Source organism: Falco naumanni, chromosome 6 (genome assembly GCF_017639655.2).
Source record: "Falco naumanni isolate bFalNau1 chromosome 6, bFalNau1.pat, whole genome shotgun sequence".
In the NCBI taxonomy this organism is placed as follows: Eukaryota; Metazoa; Chordata; class Aves; order Falconiformes; family Falconidae; genus Falco; species Falco naumanni.
The window spans coordinates 33,963,199-33,985,655 of NC_054059.1; the positions used below are offsets into that span (position 1 = coordinate 33,963,199).

Genomic DNA, 22,457 nt, shown 5'->3' on the forward strand with positions numbered 1-22,457 from the left:
ACAATGGGGCTGATGTTACTTCAGGTTTCCTCTTAATTTGGTATACCCTTTATCTTTCACTGCTGACCGCTACAATAGATGGCAGCAGCTACAGGAGGCTAAAAGTAGAAGGGAGATTGACAGAAAAGGCCAAGGAGCAAGGAATATAAATAATAAAGCTAAATCTGAGATGTAACAGAATGGATTTTAGAGACTTCTTTCAGATTCAAGATGACTTTGGATGACAGAGAAAGGACTCTGAAAAGTCTTTCCTTTTTATTATTCATGCATATATATGACCCACCATTTGTCTAGCATGGATTTTTTCACCATATAGAATAATTCTATAGTACTTCATAAAGAACTAATTTGCAGATGCATAAAAAATAAATGGGAGAGATCTATACACTTCTTTTAAAAATGCCCTAAACTTACAACTGAGTTAAGGAAGGCAGCAGCAAGACAGTGCAGTCAGCTAAGTAAGAGCATCTATGTAAAAAAATCTAAAATTGTATTTGAAAAATAAATCTATTTCAGCCTGATTTATGATATGTCATTATGAAGATTTTTCTAGTGGTGAGGAGACAGGTCAATACAGAATTCCCATATTCTTGTAGCTGGAGAATAACATGCTCTACTGTTCAAGAAACCAGTAAAAAAAAAAAAAATAGGAACTCTGACTTCAGCAACCCTACAGTGGTCAAATTTCTCTTCAGCATGTGGAAAAGAATATGCCATATCTACAAAAAAAAAAAAAAAAAAAAAATCAGTGTTGCAGTGTGACTGAAGCACTTACAAGGCAGTCCACCTCTACAAACTGGCATAATCCCATTGGCTAGTTAATCATGTGCAAGAAAGTTTTCCATTACCAAGCACTAACAGGCATCCTTCCCCAGCTCCTGCCTTCCCCCACCCCCCCTTACTGAGGAAGAGGAAGGTTCGTCATTCTTACAGCATGAAAGAGGAAATATTTTTTTCTCCATCACTCCCTACTTTTTTTCATGGCTTCTTTAATCAAAGCTTAGAAGTTTCACATGTGCGTAAGTGATTCATGCTTCTCTATGTTTGACCGCCACCTACAGGCCACATCGCACAACTGCCGCTTAGTATTTCTCATCCTTTTTCAGTAGAGACAGCGCTCTAGCTAATTACTTAGTATTAATTTATATTTCCCAGTAATACTGTTAATTTTACTTTTAATTTTTTTTTATTTTTACTTTGTTTTAATTCCTGAACAAAAATTGGTCCAGAATTTAATCCAGAGTCCTTTCTGTTTCTCCAGAGATCACCATTCATTAAACACACTGTTGTTTGTGTATGTAATTGGAAAGAACACATACTTGGCTACGAGCTAAAAGCAACAGTACATAAATTAAACACTTGTTAAGATTATTTGTATTTTTGGAATCTCAGTTGAAATACTGACAAAGTACTTGCAAGAAAAATATTTATGAAACACAGCACTACCTAGAGCAGCTGAGGTGTTGCAATCAGTATGGAATGCACTGATTTACATACAGAATTGGTTATCTATGGATATAACAAAATTCTCTTTATATGATGCTCTTCTGTCTTCCAGAAACTGATAAAAAGTCTTCAGTGCTAAAACAGCCACTCTTTATTAAGGCAAGCAGGGGTTTTTTCAGACTTTTTTCTTTATTTGCTGCTGAGATAACTACATGCAATTACCTTCTGTCCATATCCAGATACATTCTTTCAGCTTCTTCGAATCTGCTAAAATAGGCTGCCACTTCTGCTTGCTTCATTGACTTGCTCTGCAGGTTGCCTAGACGCTTCACAAATTTAATACCTTGATAATCTTTGCATCGTACAAAAGCTTGTTCAGCAGTCTGCAGATCCAGCTTCTGAAGAGCAGCTTCAGCCAGGAGACGCCTGTATGAAAAACAAACATAACAGATGGAAAAGTAGCTATAAATTAAATTAAATTAGGATCCATTTAACTAGTAATTATTTAAAGAAGACATTCAAGTTACTGTGATTGTATTTTTTACTAACTAATCTTAATTCAGTTGTATGTTTATCCACAGTATGTTCTGTGATCTATCCAGTACAGGCTCAGTGACAGATGTTCAAATAACTGATAATATTATTTTGTTCAGCTGTAAAAACGGACACTGGCTTGGAAGGAACTGGCAGGGCTTGAGTATTACCATTGTCCTACGTAAAATGTCTGGCTGGCCTCAATGCAATCCCATTTAGGTATTTCTACCTATACATATATCATAACTTTAAGCCTTGATGGCAACCTCAGTCTGAAGGCCTCCAACTAAACTGACCATGAAGAATTAATTATCCTTCTCATGCATCTGGATGTTCCTTGTCCAGTTAGGACAGCAGACTGGGAAACCTTGTACTGGTAGTGCCCCAGTGGCTAGTTCTGCAAACAGAATTTCAACCTTCAGGCCAACCTATGTCGATCAGGTGCTTGAATGTACTCTAGAATTTTATGCAAAAATAAGGCTAGGTAAATGTAGACTGGCTGATTGGCACTGTGAAACAAAGTCAGCGCAGTAGAGCTCTGACAAAACCAATAATATTATCACTGTATTCAGTGCCCTAAGCCATACTTAGGCAGTATCAACTCAGTATTTTTTGAATCAGTTTGAGGTTAGTATCACTTCAACTCAGGTGCTCGTCACTGACATCAATGAAACCAAGAGAAAAACAGTACGGTAAATTCAATTGATCTGCAACATACATCATCCTCTTTGTTGCATTCTAGCAGTAAGGGCACTGTCCTGTTCTGATCTAGAATATATTTGCTTTATATCCAACACTTTTAATCCATCTCTTCTGTATCAATGTGACACATCATATATTTCCTTGCATAATGAAAATTAAGTTCATGGCAATTTTGGAGCAAGGTGAACATTTGATAACATATTTTGTGATTTTACAATATAAAACTCTTCCAAGGTGCAGACTTTCAAAACTAATAGTCATTTTGTATTTAATAGATGGTATTCAGATAGTTCAGGACATAGTAAAAATGAAGACTTGCAAAATTAACATTTTACTCTACATACTCAAACTAATAAAACTACAGTACTATTACAGAAACTTTCAACATGTAGCTATCACATCCCGGGTTTCAGAATGTACGTTCTGGAGACAAAAGCACAACTCGATAGGAAGGAATGCTTTTTGGCACAAACTTTTAAAGCAAATTGTGTTGGCCAGTCTTTCAGCAATTCTAAATTCCCCTTTGAACTGTCAGAATTAACAGAGAACTCTCACCATACCTTGATGCAAGCCAAACGTCTAACACAAAGAAATCCATTAGCTTCAAAACAGCCAAAATTACTAAAGAAAGGTACAGATAAAGAAATAATTTCCAGAGAGTTAAAGAGAATTGGCATCATTCAACAAGTAACTTGTCAATGAAGTTTTAGTTTCTGCTACTGACTTCTCATTAAATTGTCTACTGAGGCATTTACTCTTCCAGCCCTTACAACACAGGATATTAAATAGATTTCCAGAACTCCTGTTTTCACAGGTTTACTCTTGCATGTTTGCTGTGCAAGGCTTTTCAGGTTTAGTTTAATAGCTGAGTGCATGTTATGTTTAGTTTAACCAAACCAACATCTCCTTTTCTCAGATTACTTCTAAGAGGCTGCATCATAACATGATTGACATACCCAGACCTTCTCATTCCTGTCCTCCGTAGCCTGTCCAAAATGCTACAAGGTTAATCAGCTGCTCTTATTATCATTCTAATGCACTCCCTTTACTGGGTTTTAAGCTCTTCATTATTAAGGTTCAATATAAAATACCTAAATAAATAAATACCTTCTCAACTTCTGACTACTTTGAATTTTGATTTACACCAAAAGTTAGCTTTCTGCCAGCTTTTTAATTTCCTTTAGATTCACCCTAAAAGCATGGAGATTTGTTTTGGGGCTCATATAGCATAGAGCAAAAAGGTATCCTGAGTCTGTACCTTATACCAAATTACCATGGCACACAGCAAGTTTACATTCTAGGTAGTACAACATTTATAAAATTATAAGAGTTCCAATTTAAGAGCAGCCCACTTTTTTGGGTTCAAGAACTAGAAGCCTGGGGAAGCACTGGTCCCAAGTTCTTTTTTTCAGATGGCTGCTGAGGAGTCTTGAACACTTGCTCAGCATCTCCTGAAACATGAATTCTCAAGTGCTTAGGAACAAAACCCACATCATCTTGCATTCGGGAAATCGTACTGCCACACAGCTTGAAACTGCCCAAACACACCAATTGAAAAAGAGGTGGGGAGCCAGGCTAGCCGGGGACTGCAAGGCTCTTTGGGCCTTCCCTCAACACTGTAAACTCCTTTGGATATGATTCAGCCCAGTGAAGAGACATGCTCAGTTAGAACAGCAGCCCTTCAGACTGCAGCTGAGCACGGTTACCTTTTCTTTTTTTTTTTTTTTTTTTTTTCTTTTTCCTGAATGATTCTGTTTAAAGCGTATCTTGCTTTTAATTTGAGGTTTTGTACTTTAATACTAGGTCTATCTGAACAGGAAAAGAATACAGAAGAACACAGATTTAAACAAAGTTGGCTTATAAAGAGATCTTACCAGAGTCTGGGATGTGGATTGTCTTCTATGAACTGGGAAGATTCCTCAATGCCAACTTTTTCAATCAGTGCTCGACTGTCTCGTAATGACCGAATCTCAAAATTGAGGATGTAATCTTTGTTAGGATGTTCAGGATTCTAACATAATGGATAAAGAAACATAATTTTATTCCACGTCACCTTTATTTTCACTCAACATAATAAATATCTACATTCAAATTATTAAGACTGACACCAACTTTTCCTACAAAAAAAAATTAGTTATACTTACCTTTAATATTTCATCCAGAAGAACAGATTTGATTTCTAAATCTTCAAAATTGCAAATATATCCAGAAGTTTGTATAGGTTCCTTGAAGTTAAATAAGTTACAAAGGAATTAACTTGTATTCTGTCTGATTAAATCCTAACAAAATCTGTTAGGTATACATAAAAAGACTTCCTTCTTCTCCAAACTAGACTTTAATTGCATTTCCAACAGGAAACAAATATTAAAAATCATTAACATTGCCAATTCCACATACACAGTCATAACTAAAAAATTTCATGTTTTCTGTAACTAAATTATGAGAGATAAAAGGAACACTGGCCAATATTTAGATTCGGCTGAACTGTTTCACAAATGCCTTTACTGAAACTGTGTCTCTGTTTTCCAAAGTATACAAAAAAATATGCTCCTGAAAATATATCACATATTTAAGAAAAATACAACAGCACTTTTATCTTTCCACTACTGATAGTTCATTTTACTTATTTGTTCCTAAACAACATTCCCACGCTAGAGTTGACAAAATTTTGAGATTTCCAGAAGCAGATTTATTCATATAAAGACCTACCTAACTGAACAAAAAGCACAAGAATAATACTATTCAACATTAACTTATGAGCAAATTTGTAAAATTACTAATTTACATATGTTAATATTTACCTCTGGATCCAAGTTTCTGAAAACATACATTCTTGTTTTCTCCATCATTGCAAACAAATCTGGGTTATCTTTGGCCCATTTCATATCCCAGACATCTTTGCGTTCCAGTTTCAGCTGCTCACCTATCACTTGCTGTCCTGTACTGTCCACTACCCGTGCATCCAAGTCAAAGAAAGTCAAAACACCTGAAAGGTCTATGACAGCAACACGACTACAAAAAAAAAAAAAAAAAAAAAAGGGAAGAAAAAATAAGACAGCTAAGTAATATTATTCAAGGTTGTAAACCTGAAATAGTTCCCTAAATTGGCACACTCAGGACAAATTTCCCCTCTCATCTAATACTAGTATAATTCCATAGATGCAGTGAGATGCATGTGATTTTCATTTATCTGCACAGCAAAAAGAGACCAGAGACATGGAAATAAGTTTTTTATCTGCTCATACAGGACTTGGCCCTGGCAAAGGGTCTGAACTATGCCCATTTTTCATCCATCATTTTGAAGATCCTTAGTACTTCAAATACCAAGCTGAGTAAATTGCAGGTTCTGCCCCTCATCAAACTTTTCTTGACAGAGCCTAAAATTACCAATCAAACAGAATTGTTTTTTATTATTTACTAGAGGAAAATAAAGCAGATTCTTGAATTAAAGAGGCAGTGCAGTGGATGCAGGCTGTTAATATCTAAAACAGGATATCCTGGTTTTCTGCAAAGGGTATTCTTTAGTTTTTTTCCAGACAATATGAAGTATAATCCAATTACTCTTTGAAGTAATTGAAAACATGGGAAAAATATAATTTCTAAAGGTTTACGTCTGAAAATTTTGAGTTAATTGGTGTTCAGTGAATCACAGTAGCCTGTATTTACTACGATGCCATTTTAAAAGCATTTCTAAATATTGAAAGGTATTTAAACACCCTTAATCCCTATTAATTTTCTAAATTGCTTTTGAAAATTTAACTTCAAAATGCTTAGGGATCTGAGCCTTTTTCACTAGCACAAAGTCATTTAGGAAGGAAACAGCTTGGATTCAAAACCAAAGTAATGTGGCTCTGACTAAACCACACTAAAGTGAAGCAATCTATTTTTGGTATATACCTAAAAAGGTGAGTGATCTACGCATGCATTATGAATTTCATTTGACATTTTTAATCACTTCAAAATAATTTTATAATGCCTTAGAAATCCTCTTTAATCAGTATATTTTTGCATTTTCTGCCAAGACTCTTGTGCTTTTTCTTGCAAAAAAAAAAAGAGCTGTTGAGTAGAAAACAACTTCAGTATTGGCACAGCTGAAGCTTAGGGAAACCAGTCTTGCCAGAAGCATTGCCACCAGCTACAGCTTGTAACAATGGAAAAATAACATGGGATGAACAAAGGCATTAGAAGGTCACAGGAATAGAAAGAAGGCTTAGAGATGTTATGACATAATTTTTTGGTTCATGTCACAGCCACAGGAAGCTTACGTTTGGTTCACGTAATAAAACAAAGATACTTTCATATATATGTTTCCTTAAACTTCCCATACAGACTCTGAAGAGTTTAAAACATAAAGAGGGCTTTACTAACACAGTCTCTCAGAGCAATCTGATGACTGGCCAGATTTAATTAATTAGTAACAAATAAATAGTTAAGCAACCATTAACAACAACTAGAATAAATAGTTTCTATTAAAATTAGTACAAAATTATTATAGAATCATAGAATTCATAGAATTAGTATTGTCACGAATTGCAGTGGTTTAAAAATCTGATACTTGCATTAAAAGCAGATCCATAACTTACCTGGAGTTGCAGTTCAAAGACAGCTGATATGCACGACAGTTTAGGGTATACTTCTGTACTATACTAACGCTAGGAAGACTGTATCTCTGAATCATGCCAGATTCTCTTGCCTAGAGAAAAAGCAATGCTTGCTTTAGAAAGGTTTTATGTCTATGCTGTTCTAGACAAAGAAGTTTTTGCGTAAGTGACAGAGCAAGAGTGGAAGGAGGGAATGTCATCACCCTAAAAGTTCCAAATTCAACTGTTTACACAAGATACTTTAAGATGCTACAATTAAAATCCCTGATTTGAGCAGATTTGTAAAAATGAGCAGCCATAGTCCACATACAGCCCACAGAACAGTTTCAGAAGCCAAACAACTCCCCATGAACCTTTAGACATAATCTACATAACAAAAACAGATCAGTAAAAAGATCCTTGTCCCACACTGGTAAAACTGCTCAAACAGTTCCATATGACCGTATCAGCTCAGGTCTGAAAGCAGTACAGCTGTGTTCATGTAGTGTTGTCTGTGTGCTACAAAGTCTCACCAATTACTTCAAGACCTGAGCTAGCTTTAAAAGTAAATGCTGTAAAATATACTGGTTATTCAAAGGCTTCAGCAACAGCAAACAGATCTAAGTACCAATGTGGTTTATCTTTATTTTGCCGAATGGCACACTCCTGCCTTATGTTCAAGACACTATCAAGACACAGTCTAAAATTAGTTTGACATCCCTGGACTGAAATGATCACTGCCACTATTTTCTCATGGTGTTTCTGTAGACCAAACAACAAATCCGGTTTGCTTTACCTACTGTTTAACCCTTATCCTGGAAACGAGTTCATATTAAACTTTAAGGTAATCCAAACTCTGTTGCTTTTTTTTTTTTTCCCCCCCAAAGCCATCCCTAAGTTCCTCAGCATAAATCACACCTTTTATCTTTGACTTTTTCACAACTGTATACCCTATAAACTGAAAAGCAGATTTGGTCAGAAGTGTTAGAAAATCTGTAATATGCATTCAGCTTCAGCACATTTACCCAGATCTGGTCCCAAAGGCATTTCCTCTCATTCCTTTCCTTTTAACCAAACTCACTGATTAATTGTTCTCTTAACTTCATTTTTCTGATTTTTCAAGCACAAACAGAATTCTATAGTCACCTACTAACCATCACGCTTTTTTCTTTCATATTTTCTCCCCAGGACCCACTGATTTCGTAAAACCCAGCCAAAGGATGTTAAAAAAAAAAAAAAAAAGTCACTGGAGCAGAAACATGGGAAAACAAATGTTCAAGATCTTTCTTGGGAAGGTGGATAAAATGAATACACAGTGCTCTTTTTCCATCTTTGTTCTGCTCTACTAGTTTGTTTTAAAGCTGACCCATATTCATCTAGTTCATCTAGTGAGATCACTTTTCAGATTGGAAAAAAAATTGCACCTGGTCTTTGGCATGATATGATACCTCATACATAATACGTATGTATAATCCATACATTTTTTTTATATACATATATATATATATATATATATCATACTACAAACGTGATATTATCTATCACCATATGTTATACCATTAATATGTAAATAGACAAACTTTGTAAATCTTTGTGCACTTACATACAGCCCAGAAAAGAATTCTGTAATCTGAGTTCTAGGAAGTAAGTCCTGACCTGGACTTCATTAAACCCTATGTCTAAGTATTAACTCAGGCAACTAGTCTGTACTTAAATTGTAAGCACTTGGTGAACAAGGTCTCCTAAAAAAGAGTCCAGGTTAATGGAAGTTCTTTGAGGACGTGTAGAAAGAGATTTCATCTGTGTAAGGTCTGAATTTAGAAATGCTTTGAAATTATGACTACTTATGAATATATTGCAGAAAAATCTCCTGCCTACAAGCACAAAAGGCAGTTAGGAGTTATTTTAATCATGTAACTTACCACAAGTAGTATCTTATCAGATGCTGTTATTGCACAAATTGGATCTCTTGTTCCCTGAAAGTATACAAGTGGTATCAGTATCAGTTTTAATGCAACAGTAAGAATGTACTGCTAAAAAAAGAAGTTTTATTTAAATATACAAGAATGTTGCCAAGCATCCACATGAAAAGGGGCTATATAACCTTGTCAGTATACAGTATATGGATGGTTTATGATATTAGTAGCCTTTGTTATGGGAATCATGATGACAGCAACTTTCTTCTCCTGCTCCTCCTCCAGAAAAACAAGAAACCCAAAATATAACAGATGTTTAACAGAAAACACAAGGTAGCAACTATCCCTGACTCGTGAGGCTTGCAACTGATTTCAGTTACAGTGGTAAGTACAAAAGCAAGCACACACACACTCAAAAGTGAAAAAGGCTGATAATACTAGAAAAGATTATAAGGGTTACTGAGTTTCAACAGGCTTATACTTTGTTGAAGTAATGGGAGCTGCTTCTCACCAAGATAGCAGGTATCTACATACTGGACCCCAGCATATACTTTTTCTATGTTCCCTGCGGTTTGGTGTGTACTTCCAGTAATACATAATGACACAGTAACAACGCACTAACAAAAGGGAAGAAAAATAACACTTATGTCCAAAAGGTAGAACTAAAGGAAAGTTTAACTATGACCACTTCTACTAATGAAAATCTATGAACATAAATAAACCAATGCTAACTACTTTTCTTTCAAGCTACTAGGGATGCCACAATAAACTAGTTCAAAACATCACTCACTTCAATAGCTCTGCTGTAATCAAGGCGTCCATCTGCGGATCCTGAAGAGGCGTCATCAATATGATAAATCCTGTAGAAAAGGAAAGTTAGAATGAAAAGCGAGTCCAAAGAAAGGATCATTTTTGATAGAATATAGGTATTTTCAATCCTTGGAGAAGAAAACATTGCAATTGGAAAAGAGAATAAAAGCTATGTCTGTTCTTATGTTCCAGTAGTATCCCCTTTGACAACCCTGGTTTATACTGATATATAGTACCTTCTTTTACTGTTACAGCCCGTATGCCAAGTCCACCACTAAACCATGTCCCTAACCACTGCATTTTTTTAAACACCTCCAGGGATGGTGATTCCACCACCTCCCTGGGCAGCCTGTGGGCAGCCTGTTCCAATGTTTGACAACCCTTTTGGTGAAGACATTTTTCCTACTATCCAATCTATGCCATGATCAGCCAGAGTCTCCAGGAGAATGCTGTGGGAGATGGTGTCAAAGGCTTTACTAAGATCTAGGAAGACAACATGCACAGCCTTTCCCTCATCCACTAAGTGGGTCATCTTGTCATAGAAGGAGATCAGGTTCATCAAGCAGGACCTGTCTCTCACAAACCCAGGCTGGCTGGGCCTGATCACCCAGCTGTCCTGCACATGCTGCATTGATGGTGCTCAGGATGAGCTGCTCCATAACCTTCCCTGGCACTGAGGTCAGGCTGACAGGCCTGTAGTTCCCTGGATCCTCCTTCCTGCCTTTCTTGTAGGTGAGCATCACACTGGCTAACCTCCAGTCTGCTGGGACCTCCCCAGTTTGCCAGGACTGTTGATAAATGATGGAGAGTGGCTTGGCAAGCTCCTCTACCAGCTCCCTCAGCACCCTCGGGTGGATCCCATCCAGCCCCATAGACTTGTGCACGTCTAAGTGGAGCAGCAGGGCATTGACCGTTTCCTCCTGGGCTGTGGGGACTTCATTCTGCTCCTCCTCATCCCTGTCTTCCAGCTCAGGGGGCAGAGTACCCAGAGGGAAGCTGGTCTTGCTATCAAAGACTGAGGCAAAGGAAGCATTGAGTACCTCAGTCTTTTCCTCATCCTTCGTGGCAATGTTCCCCACCACATCCAATAAAGAATGTGGATTATCCTTGGCCCTCCTTTTGTTTCTAATGCATTTGTAAAAACATTTTTTGTTATCTTTCATGGCAGTGGCCAGCCTGAGTCCTAGCTGGGCTTTCACCTCTCTAATTTTCACCCTGCATAACCTTGTGACATCTTTATAGTCCTCCAGAGTTGGCTGCCCCTTCTTCCAAAGGTGGTAAACTCTCCTTTTTTACCCCGAGTTTTAGCCAAATCTCTCTGTTCGGCCAGGCCAGCCTTCTCCCCCACTGGCTCATTTTCCAGCACATGGGGACAGCCTGCTCCTGTACCTTTAAGACTTCCTTCTTGAAGAAGGTCCAGCCTTCCTGGTCCTCTTGGCCCTTCAGAATTGTCTCCCAAGGCACTGTCAACCAGGCTCTCAAACAGGCCAAAGTCAGCCCTCCACAATTCCAACGCAGTGGTTCTGCAGACCCCAGTCCTTCCTTCCGAGAGCTGAAAAATCTGTTATCTCATGATTGCCATGCCCAAGATGTCCTCCAACCACCACATCACCCACCAGTCCTTCCCTGTTTGCAAACAGCAGGTCCAGCGGGGCATCTCCCCAGGTTGGCTCACTGACCAGCTGTGTCAGGCTGCCATCTTATGCTCCAGCAACTTCCTAAACCGTTTCCTCTCTGCTGTGTTATATTTCCAGTAGACATCTGGTAGGCTGAAGTCCCCCAGGAGAACAAGGGTTAGTGATCTTGAGACTTCTCCCAGCTGCTTGCAGAATGTTTCATCTGCCTTTTTGTCCTGGCTGGGTGGTCTATAACTGACTTCCACCAGGATACCCACCTTGTGGGCCCTCCCCCTGGTTCTTACCCTTAAACACTCAAGCCTACTGTCACCATCATTGAGCTCTGGGCAGTTGAAACACTCCCTGACATACAGAGATACTCCACCGCCTCTCCCTCCTTGCCTATCCCTTCCAAAACGTTTGTAGCCATCCATTGCATTACTCCAGTCATGCGAGTTATCCCACCATGTTTCCATGATGGCAATCATGTCACAGCCTTCCTGCTGTATTATGGCTTCCAGCTCCTCCTGTTTGTTGGCCATGCTTCAGGCATTGGCATAGATGCACTTCAGCTGTGCTATTGATCTTGCCTGCAGCTCTGGCATGCTGCCCCCAGGCTCATCTCTAACAAGCTTGGTTTTATTCCCTTCCCCCTCAAATTTAGTGTAAAGCTCTCTGTGAGCCCTGCTAACTCCTGACCTAGAATGTTTTCCCACTTTAAGACATGTAAACCCCACTTGTTGCCATGTAAATTGACCCACGATCAAAAAGACTAAATTTAGCCATTGACAACAAGCCTGGAGCCAGGTATTGATCTGTGTGATCTTCTGATTACACACCCCATTGTTCCCTGCAACTGCCAGGACAGAGGAAAACACTGCTTGTGCTCCTGATCTCTCAACCAGTCATCCCAAAACCCTGACATCTATCTTGATTGCCCTCAGACTTGTTGTTTGGGCTTCACTGCTGACTTGAAAGACCCATGATGGGTAGTAATCAGAGGGCCATACCAGACAAGGGAGTTTTCTAGTGACAGTCCTTACCCGCCCCAAGGAGGCAGCAGGCTTCCCTTTGGGTTGGATCTGGTTGGCATATTGGGCTCCCCTTCCTCTCAGAGCAGTTGCCAATGACAACCACCACTCTCTTCTTTCTAGCAGAGCTGGTCATGGTGTGTGGGGTTGACTGTCCCTAGGTAATTCCTCCTACGTGGACAGGCTTTCATCCACATTATCATTTTCCTGGCCTTCAGATTCCAGAGCCACATACCTACTGGTATGGGAAGGTGAATCAGGCCAGGGGGGGTGATCCACCTGCTGCCCCAAGCAGGGACCTGTTTCCATTCTCCCCATCACTTTAGACCCCTCCCATCTGCCTGGTGGCAAGCAGGTAAGGAAGCCTCCCCTTCTTGTGATGTGTCCGTGTGGTGCATTTGGCTCAGTGACAGCAGAGAGTGGCTCCACTAGTCTCTCCCTCTCACACTCCCTGATACTCCTTAACCTTTCTATTTCCCCTTTCAGCTCTGCCACCAGGCTGAGCAGACCTTCGTCCCCCCTGGTTGCACCTCACACAGGTGTTATCTCTGCTGCCCTCTGGTAGCAGTGACAGCCTGAGGCCCCCCTGCAGCCCATGACCTGGGCTGCTGCATGGTTACATGGGAGCTCCCGTCTGGGTCACCACATGCCTTCTGGCACTGGCTTTTGGCTGAGTGGAAACCATGGCTGGGTTTCTTCTGCAGGGGTGATGACCACTTCTGAAGCTCACCTCTTTGAGCCGTTAGAGGGATAGCACCCTTCCTGCAAACTGCCCTACAATATAACCTATAAAATTTCATTCTGCAACAAAAAGTTCCTGCAAACCATCAGCTGCCCCAACTGTCTCTTTTCAAACGTGCACCTCCATAATTCCTCAGGCCCTTCTCCATACTTATGGAGAGCTTCACCTTGACATCCACAAAACTTACATATTACTGTATTCAATACTTCATCATACCTTCTCTTTTGCCTTAAAAAGCAGCATTAGGAAAGATTTTAGAATACTAAAAACCCCTAGTTTATGTTGAATTACAAGTATTTACTTTTTCAGTATTTCTGTCTAATTTACAATCTTGGCAAAGGCTGGGACATTGTAAGTTATTACACCACGTACATATATTTACTCATTATTATGGATATATGGTGGCAGGAGATGGTAGATTTATAGAAAGATGCTATAGCTTCTCTATGGAAGAAAACAAAATAAACAAAAGAAAATTATAACAAAGTTGCAAGCTTGTGGAGGTGACAGGAAAATTAATGCCACTAATGAGTGCCTGGGAAGGAAGTATTTTGGAGGCAAGATGATGTTGACTTTGGCCTGTTTAGTTTGAGAGGATAAAACACCATACAGGATTAGATGTCAAAGATACAATCAGACACAAGTGTACGTAGAGAACTAGCTGGGATTGACTATATCCTTATAGCCATTGACACACAAGAAGCAGTTAAAGTTATCAGAGGGAATATAGCTGCCTAGAAATTAAAAGTACAGAGGAAAAAAAGGAGGGGGCGGGGGAAGCTTCAAGACATACAGCTCTAAGGGAAGCAGGCAGCGAGTAAATGCAGATACTAATCAAAAAAAGTCTATGAGATTTGGATCACACACACATTTGTTATGGAAAAACTATTCTTTAGTATTTAATCTTACAGGCCTAAAAGTCAACAAATCTAAACAAAAAAAATGAAAAGACAGAGTTCACATTTTAGGCATAGGAGAATCCACCATTATCAATGACACCAATGCAAAGGAAGAAAAATGACAAAGCCTGAAGACAAACCTTTCCCTGCTTTCTTTTCTGGTCCGTGCTACCTGATTAATTTCCATGGCTGTGAGCTTCTTGGCCACACGGTACTGCCAGATGTAAAACGCTTCTTTTGAAGCTGCTATCACATGTGTTTTGGTCATTGTGACAAACAACGGCCCTGTTATGAAACCCAAATGGTTGTAAAATTAGAGCGGCAAGTATTGGACTGGATGCTGATTTATAAACTTTTTCCCAGGTGCATGAAACCACACCTCTATAGGTTAAAAGCAAAAAATCAAACGAAAACAAAAAACACACCACACAACCTAGCAGCAGTTTTCATTAATTGCTAAGAAATTTCACTGGGGCATTGTTCAGAAGAACCCAGAAATCCTGTAAAGAGTCCTGATTTTAAAATTAACACTTTTGTTCCTATTATTTCAGCAAATTTCCGTGTGGTAATGCAGAAGACATCAAATACATATGGAAAAATTTTCAAGTTAATGACCAATTCAGGGATATCTCAAATCTCAAGATGATCTATAAAGTACCCCCATATCTGACATATTTGTAATTATTCAAATACAAGGAAGAATACTCAAAAGTTGACAGTCTAGAAGAGTTTCTCTGATTGGTGCCACTTAGAAACAGTTAAGAAATTTTGAGTTAGAGAAGACCTAGACATGCTGTTTGTATCTTAAGGAATTGTTATTTGGCCCAGCTATTATCTGCATGGCAGCAAATTAAATACATAGCAAAGCATGCACTTGTCTTACTTCTTTGCATCCAAAGATCAGTGTAGGAAGGCAGGAAATTGTCTTTACTTTAGCCCTAAGTCAATTTAGAATACGCAGGTAAATTGGGTATCTCATTCCAGCTGTCAATGTTTGGTGAACAAAGGAAAAAAAAGTGTGTATATATATATATACACACACACATGCACTCAAACCATTACATTATTCTTTATAATACAGTCTTGAATGTATTATGGCTCTTTTTTTTTCCCCTTTGACAATTCTTTGTTTCAACTTTCTGAAAACCAGTGAACACATAAAAAGGCATAGAAAAATGTAGAAACCTACCAATTAAATCCCTTAATATCTTCAAATTCTACAAGTAAACCAGTACACTACCAGACAAAACAGGGAAATTCAAAAGAACTGTGTATCTCAGCCTGTTAGTGAAACATTGAGTCATACACATAACATGCTGTGCGCACAAAATCTAATTATTTTACAGTGAATCTCAATTTTTTCTGTATTTTAACACAGAACAGAACTCTGGAGGGAGCTATAAGCCTGCCATAAAGAAGAGCAGTGCTACGAGAGACAGACGGGAAGATTGGTTGAACAGATTTCATTTCTTTGAAACCAAGAGGATTACATAAGCTACCCAATGGCTGTATTATAATTTTTAGTATAAATGTAAATACCCTGTAAGAAGGCTTAGTGATGATGCTTAACATGTAAACAACTGTACTGCTCACATTATATACAACTCAGTATATTTTATATAATCACATTCATTTCAATAATTAGTCACATAGAACTGAATGAAGGATACAGTCTCCCATTTCATTAACAGCATTAAACAAATCTATGTATTTCCTCTGTTTCTTTTATTACCTTGCAGCTGTACATGCCATAATAATCCACTCTTTTTATCCTTTAAAAATGAAACATGAGAATCTCCTGACCTGTGAGGGAATAAGATTTCCTCTTGCTCAAATCACTAGATTTTAGTACTAAGCCTCACATTTGGACTCAGCTTAGTCAGCGTTTAAACCCTTTACTCCAAGACAATGCTAAAGCAAGGCCATATCTGAAAGCCATGGGCATTCCTCAGACTCATTAGGTGACTTCCTTTTTGACCTACAGCTTCCATGAAGCCTAAACTTAGTCATTTGTGCACACACTGAAGTACCCCCATCTGGGAAAAAAAGGATGTTCATATAAGTTCTGTTGTGATCCAGAAACAAGATGGCAACACATCTATGCTTTATCCAGAGGAATACAATCAATTAGGCATTTTATGAACATGCCTAAGACTTAAACTGATTGTTGCTGTCAAAAAAATCCCACACACCAACCCCTGATACATTTCCTTGGCACTTCTTTTATACCAGCTCTAGCAGTAGCTTGACCACAGAGTAAGTTGGATCAGTTCATTCATTTAACTGGCCTCAAAATTAAATAAATAAAAGATTAGGTTTAGTTGGATTAAAAAGAAAAATCACAAATGCTGGAGAGGGCAGGAATGAGCAGCCAGCATGGAGGGCAGGGCTAAATGACGACTGGATTTAAGCCAAATGTGAAATTGCATGGAAGGGGACACAGAGCATGCAGACACAGTCATCAGGATCAGATCCATTCAAAAACACATCTGGAAGAGCAGCAAGTATATGTGGGAACTGATGCTTTTACAAAATTGCCTATATAGCTTAAACAGTTGCATGAAAGTAGGACATACAGGATTTTTTCTAGAATTGCTTTAGCATTTTATACTGGACAGTTATTAAACAAGCAAACAAAAAAATACAAACAAAAAAAATCTGTGGAAAAATAAACTAAAATCCAAGTCTAGACTGGAAATTAGGAAGCTTTTCTTTACCGAGAGGGTGGTCAGACACTGGAACAGAGAGGTGGTGGACGTCCCAAGCCTGTCAGTGTTTAAGAAGCATTTGAAAAATACGCTTAACTATTGGTCAGCCCTGGCGTGGTCAGGCAGTTGAACTAGATGATCATTGTTAGCTCCCTTCCAACAAAGTATTCTGTTCTATTCCCCTTTCCTCTCAGAGCCTTAATCACTGGGCTACACTCTGCTCCTAAAATGCTTTCCTTTTCGACTGTGTAACAGCATAGATTCGACATGAGGACAGGATGCCCCAGCCACTCCAAGTCTGGGCTGTTGCTGAGGCAGAGAAGGAAGGAACAGGATTTGTCCTTTCTTGTGAAAGGAAAGGCTCCTTTCAATATCTTCAAGCTAAGATCTAGAATACCTTTCTAGGCAGCTGGTTTAACTACTTAGTTTCCTTCAGTAAAGGGAGGTACTATCATCTCATACAGTGGCCTTGATTGTAGCAGCAAGTGCAACTCACTCGGGCATCTGTGCTTTTCCAAGAATTCATGTTCTGACTATTAAGCAAGCAGAAAAAAAAGCACCTTAAGTGAGAAGTAGGCAAGAGATGTGGACACTCCTCTGCTCAGCATTTCTACTGCATAGCAGCTTTCTATGCTAAATACTGACTTCTTAGATTGCCTAGCTCTTCCCACTTATTTTGCAGCTAGCTACCTTCAGTATTAATGTCTTAATACTCAGGTTTCAGACCTTGAAAATATGTTAAACAGGTGACCTTTTAGCAATTACATACTGAAAAGATTAAACATACCATCCCATCAAAACACCAACAACATGTGAAACAACTGCGCTTTCTAAGTTTTCCCTGGCCTTTTTTTTCTCTTCTCACCTCATTTCTCTTCACTGCTGCTTCATAAAACCTCCTCCCTTAAGGAGAGAAACTTAATTTCTTAAATATCCAGGAATCTCTAATAGCTTTCTGCAGTGTCTGCATTTCATCCACACTCACTCCATCTCACTCCAAAACAGACAGAACACACCTGCTTTCATGTCTAATCTTTACAAAATAGTAGACGGAAAACAAAATCCATGACTATTTTACTTAGCTGCATGAAAAAGCTGAGACACTTTCTAGTATATGAAACAGGATATACAAACACAAGAGAGAAAAGTAATCCCACCTAAATCTGATGGAGAGGAAGCAATCTGACAGACACAAGACTAAACTGTTACTAACAGTCTGTTACAGGCTGTTCCTGAGAAACTGGGACAAACTTTGTCTGATCAATAACATCTACCTCATTTTAGGGCTTGATTCAAATGGCTTTAGAATTGTTAGCTTATAAATAGAGGAGAACATCAGACAGCAGCAGGGACAACTGAACTGCACATGGGACAACTCGGGAATGACCACAGTTTACAGAAGAACAAATACTAAAAAATTATCAACTTTAAGTAACAGGAACAACTTTAAGTGCTGTTTCACATGTAGGTCAGTCATTCTTGTTGGCATCCAGGAGGGAGGCAAGACACCTAGGCATGACTCCAGCACTCTGCCTTTAACCCACATGCACGCTGATCAGGCTGTTGTATTCCTTTCACTGGGCACGAACACACATGTGAAAGATAACTCAACACTTCATTATGTCAGCGCTCCTAAGCACATGTAAGAAGATGATATAATCCAGCCTAAGTGACATTTTCTTAGCAGATACCATCTGTTGTGTTTCCATTAAAAAGATATTATATAACAAGATATTTAACCTTCTGTAATTTATGTTTAGTTATTCATGAAAGAACTTTTGACAAAAAGCCTGTGAAACAAGCACAGAAGAAACTGTGTTGCTTCATTTTTGTACCTTAGTAGGATGGAACATAATAATGCTAGACAATGGAGAAAAGACTAATTTATGCACTAGCAAACACTAGCTATTGTAAAGGACCCTAAAAACAAGGCACAGGAAGAAAAATGCCCTTGGACAAAACAAGCAACATGAGGAAGAGCTTTAAGATGTTACCATCTATCAATGTCTAAACAAAGTTGAAGTGATGGCCCTTCACCACATAATGACTGATTAATCCTCTTTGCCATCATAGCAGAGGCAAGTATTAGAAAGCTAATGACATAATTAAAAATTCAACAGAATAAAGGTAATAATCACTTTTTTTTGAGAGAGAGACCTTGAACTATTGGCTTAGAGCCCAACAAGGTGAGATTTGCATCTTCTGGGGGCAAATCAAACATTGTGCACCATCCCAATTACTTTGTTGTTAGAACATTAATAGCACTTTGCTGAAACATTTTTATAAAATTATATAAACTGAAAATTTGTACAAATTGTGCCCTAACACACATTCTCAGATGCATTATTCAAAGGCTCCACCAGCTACTTTGCATCCCTAGATTAGCAGTCTTTTTTTTTCCCCCCACTATCAATTTTCTACCAGGTCAGAGCCCAAGAGACCTGCAGGGCACCAGAGTCTCAAGGAGGAGTAAAATCTTTATGTTAAGTAGAGCACCAGGTGATTACAATTCCAACAAGGGGCAGTCTGGTAAAAAAACAAAGATGATGTGTGTTCAGTTTGCAGTAATTACAGCCAGTCAAAAAAAAATTTAGTTTAAATTCATGGCAGTCATGAGCACCCACTTAAGAATAGGCAGAAGTACACAGATACCAAGCGGTCTGTTGAGGAACATCCTACTATACAAGGAGGCATTTTTCATAAGCACTTATGAAAATCAAATAAACTAGCCACCTAAGTGTTTTTAAACCACTCTGAAAGATGGTACTTGGAAGTCTGAAACAAAAACAAGAGCTCCAAACAAAAATTACGTAAGTAAATTATTTCTGGAGAGAACTCAATGCAACAATTTATCACTTTACTAAAAGAATAGCCTGAAAAACTGTTTCAGTAGAAAGAAGAAAAAGAATTCCACATATATGACTATGTTTTTCATAAATCAGTAGCACTCCTCTAATTATTCTAAGAGATATGTTGATTTTACTTTTATATTGGTGCTATCTTAAACTATTAATGATTACTCTCAGCGGATAAATGTAAAATCAATTATAAACAGGACAAAGGGATCATGATTTTGTTAGAAATGATGCACCAACTGGAATTTTTAAACAACTTACAGAAAGGTCTTCTGCCTTTAAGGTTTTACAAGGTCTTCTCTCTCTATTGACCTCAGCAAGGCCAGCCAGCTGCTTAAGCTCAGCACCCTGTCAAACTGGAACAATTATATTTTCTACTGCCAAGAAGCTCCAACTGTGATAATAAGCATGATATACTGTATATTAAGACCTTGAATGTGTACAGCTGTCTACACCTCGCACAAACTGACCTCACATTAGAAACATTTCAAGTTGTTCTGTAAATCTGTATCTTCAAAAGTTACAAAAGAGGAAAACAGCTATGATAAAACCAGCCCAGTATGTTCCAAAAGCATTTCATTTATAGGCGTTTGCTTTTCACATTCACCCTCAATCTCATCTGTAAGTTTGGTGGGCTAACTTTAGTCTTATAGGATGCATATATTAAAAAAGGGTTGACTCTTTGGCTGTCTTTACTACACAGCAGCAATGAAAGACTTGCTTGTTATGTTTGAACTACTGAGACTACAGAAATTTTTCAGGACTAAAAAATGCAAATATTCCTAGCCTCAAGTATTTGCCTGTCTATGAGGCTGAAGGTTGCCTAGCATTTTCACAAATTAACTCACACTAGGAAAAAGCATGGTAAATCTATGCACTAAACTGAACCTCTGACACTGGAGGGAACAGCAGCAGAATTCAGAAAGCTTAGTTAAGCTAAAGGAAGAGAAGCTTCTTCCAGATTGTTTAATCTCTTCAACACAATTCAAATGCATTTGGAACAATAGCAGCATTTTCAGTTAAATAGCATTTCTCTTTAACTGTTATCAGTCACTGAAGAAGATCCTTTTTTTGTGTAAACAGCTGTAGGGAGATGGGTCGTAATGGGGGAATTGTAAAGATACTGATAAATTTGTTTATAATGTAAATAAATAAAAATTCACAAATAGATTTAGAAAGCTCACACATACAGAGCACTAGAAAAATGTAAAGGGAAGCGTTTAAATGTGGAGTTAGATGTGTACCCTATTTTTAGGCATCTCTGACAAAGACAAGCTGGTTGCCCTGGGCTTCTTTCTACCCAATGGAGAGCAAAAAGATCTCTTTCAGGAATGATTCATTGAACTTATTTTAGATGTCAACTGTAGAAATAGATGAACTACTCCCTGCAAATCCCTGAATCCTCCTCCCACTGCCCCAATCCCACCTGTCAAGTAAATCCAGGAGACCAGTAGGCACACATAGTACAGACATCTGATCAGATGTGGGGACAGGACAGGGGGACACAACAGACACCCCACCCACACCACAACCACCCACCACATCTTACTTCAGTTCTCAGTTTTGGGTTGTTTTTGTTTTTTTTCTCTCCATCCATTGTAAAATTCTTGGTATTGAATTTCCTGGGCACTTTATTCCTTAAGATTCTGATGTGCCATCCCTATTGTAAAAGGTGGCAAGAGGATATCAAATTGACATAGACAGAAATTATGGGACTAAAAATGTACCACAATATTTCATACACATTCCATACAACAAAAGTCAAACTGATTCATCAGAGCAGGATACTCTTCATTTTAATTATGATCTACAATATAGGGCACGAATTTCATAATATATATTTGACTTACAGCTGATTTTCTCCTGCTATCACTGAAAAAATGAACAGTGTTACGACAGTTACAAACTTAGTTAATATATAAAAAACCCTGTTTAGTAGTATTGGTTGAGGAAAATAATAATATTTATCATCTCAACTAACTCTGTTCTGGGGTGGGGGATGAGGGAACCCTGCCTATATTCTGCTGTGAATTGTTGTTACTTCCTTGGTTTATAGCTCTTCACATTACTTTCCTCATCATTTCTATCTTACCAAAACTTTGCTAGTCACTTTCCCCATCTATTTTATCAGATAGAATGGCTGTTTGTTTATTGTTCAATTCTAACACCAAGTATTAGTACTACAGCTTGGAACTGACTTCCCTAGTAAGATTAATTTAGACAGAACAACTGCTTTTTGCAGAGAGGATGAAACAATGGCTCTAGGAGGCAATTTACATTGAAACAAGTTCATGAGGTTTCTTGTCAGGATAGCTACATCTCTTTTTGGCAAGGACAGGGAAAAGATTTTGGTTTGGTTTATTTAAAAATTAAACCCATCCAAAGCTACATACTACATATTAAATAGACACCTGTACATTAATAAAATAAGAGGAGAGGAATTTTTCCAGGTTTACAGTAAGCAATCTGGTTTTATCCATAACTTGTTCCAATATGGCTACGCTCCTCTGCTGTATCAACCATGCACAGAATTATCTCTTTTCAGAAGTATTTTAGTATGGTCACAGAGTGTTATACCACTGAGCACAGCAGTGCTATAGTGTATCCCACCTTTCTAA

At 38.3% G+C, this 22,457-nt stretch overlaps 1 protein-coding gene across 4 annotated transcripts in view; it reads right to left on the reverse strand.

Moving 5' to 3' along the window:
- Nucleotides 1-22,457, reverse strand: part of WDR35 (WD repeat domain 35) — a 50,066-nt gene that overhangs the window by 9,552 nt on the left and 18,057 nt on the right. For all 4 annotated transcript variants that reach the window (XM_040598466.1, XM_040598465.1, XM_040598464.1 and 1 more), the window contains 8 exons: nucleotides 14,417-14,561; nucleotides 9,969-10,038; nucleotides 9,185-9,238; nucleotides 7,266-7,375; nucleotides 5,484-5,694; nucleotides 4,827-4,907; nucleotides 4,557-4,693; nucleotides 1,669-1,872 (listed from right to left, as the gene is read on the reverse strand). In XM_040598466.1, the coding sequence (XP_040454400.1) occupies nucleotides 1,669-1,872; nucleotides 4,557-4,693; nucleotides 4,827-4,907; nucleotides 5,484-5,694; nucleotides 7,266-7,375; nucleotides 9,185-9,238; nucleotides 9,969-10,038; nucleotides 14,417-14,561 (1,012 nt within the window). The remainder of the gene's footprint in view (nucleotides 1-1,668; nucleotides 1,873-4,556; nucleotides 4,694-4,826; nucleotides 4,908-5,483; nucleotides 5,695-7,265; nucleotides 7,376-9,184; nucleotides 9,239-9,968; nucleotides 10,039-14,416; nucleotides 14,562-22,457) is intronic.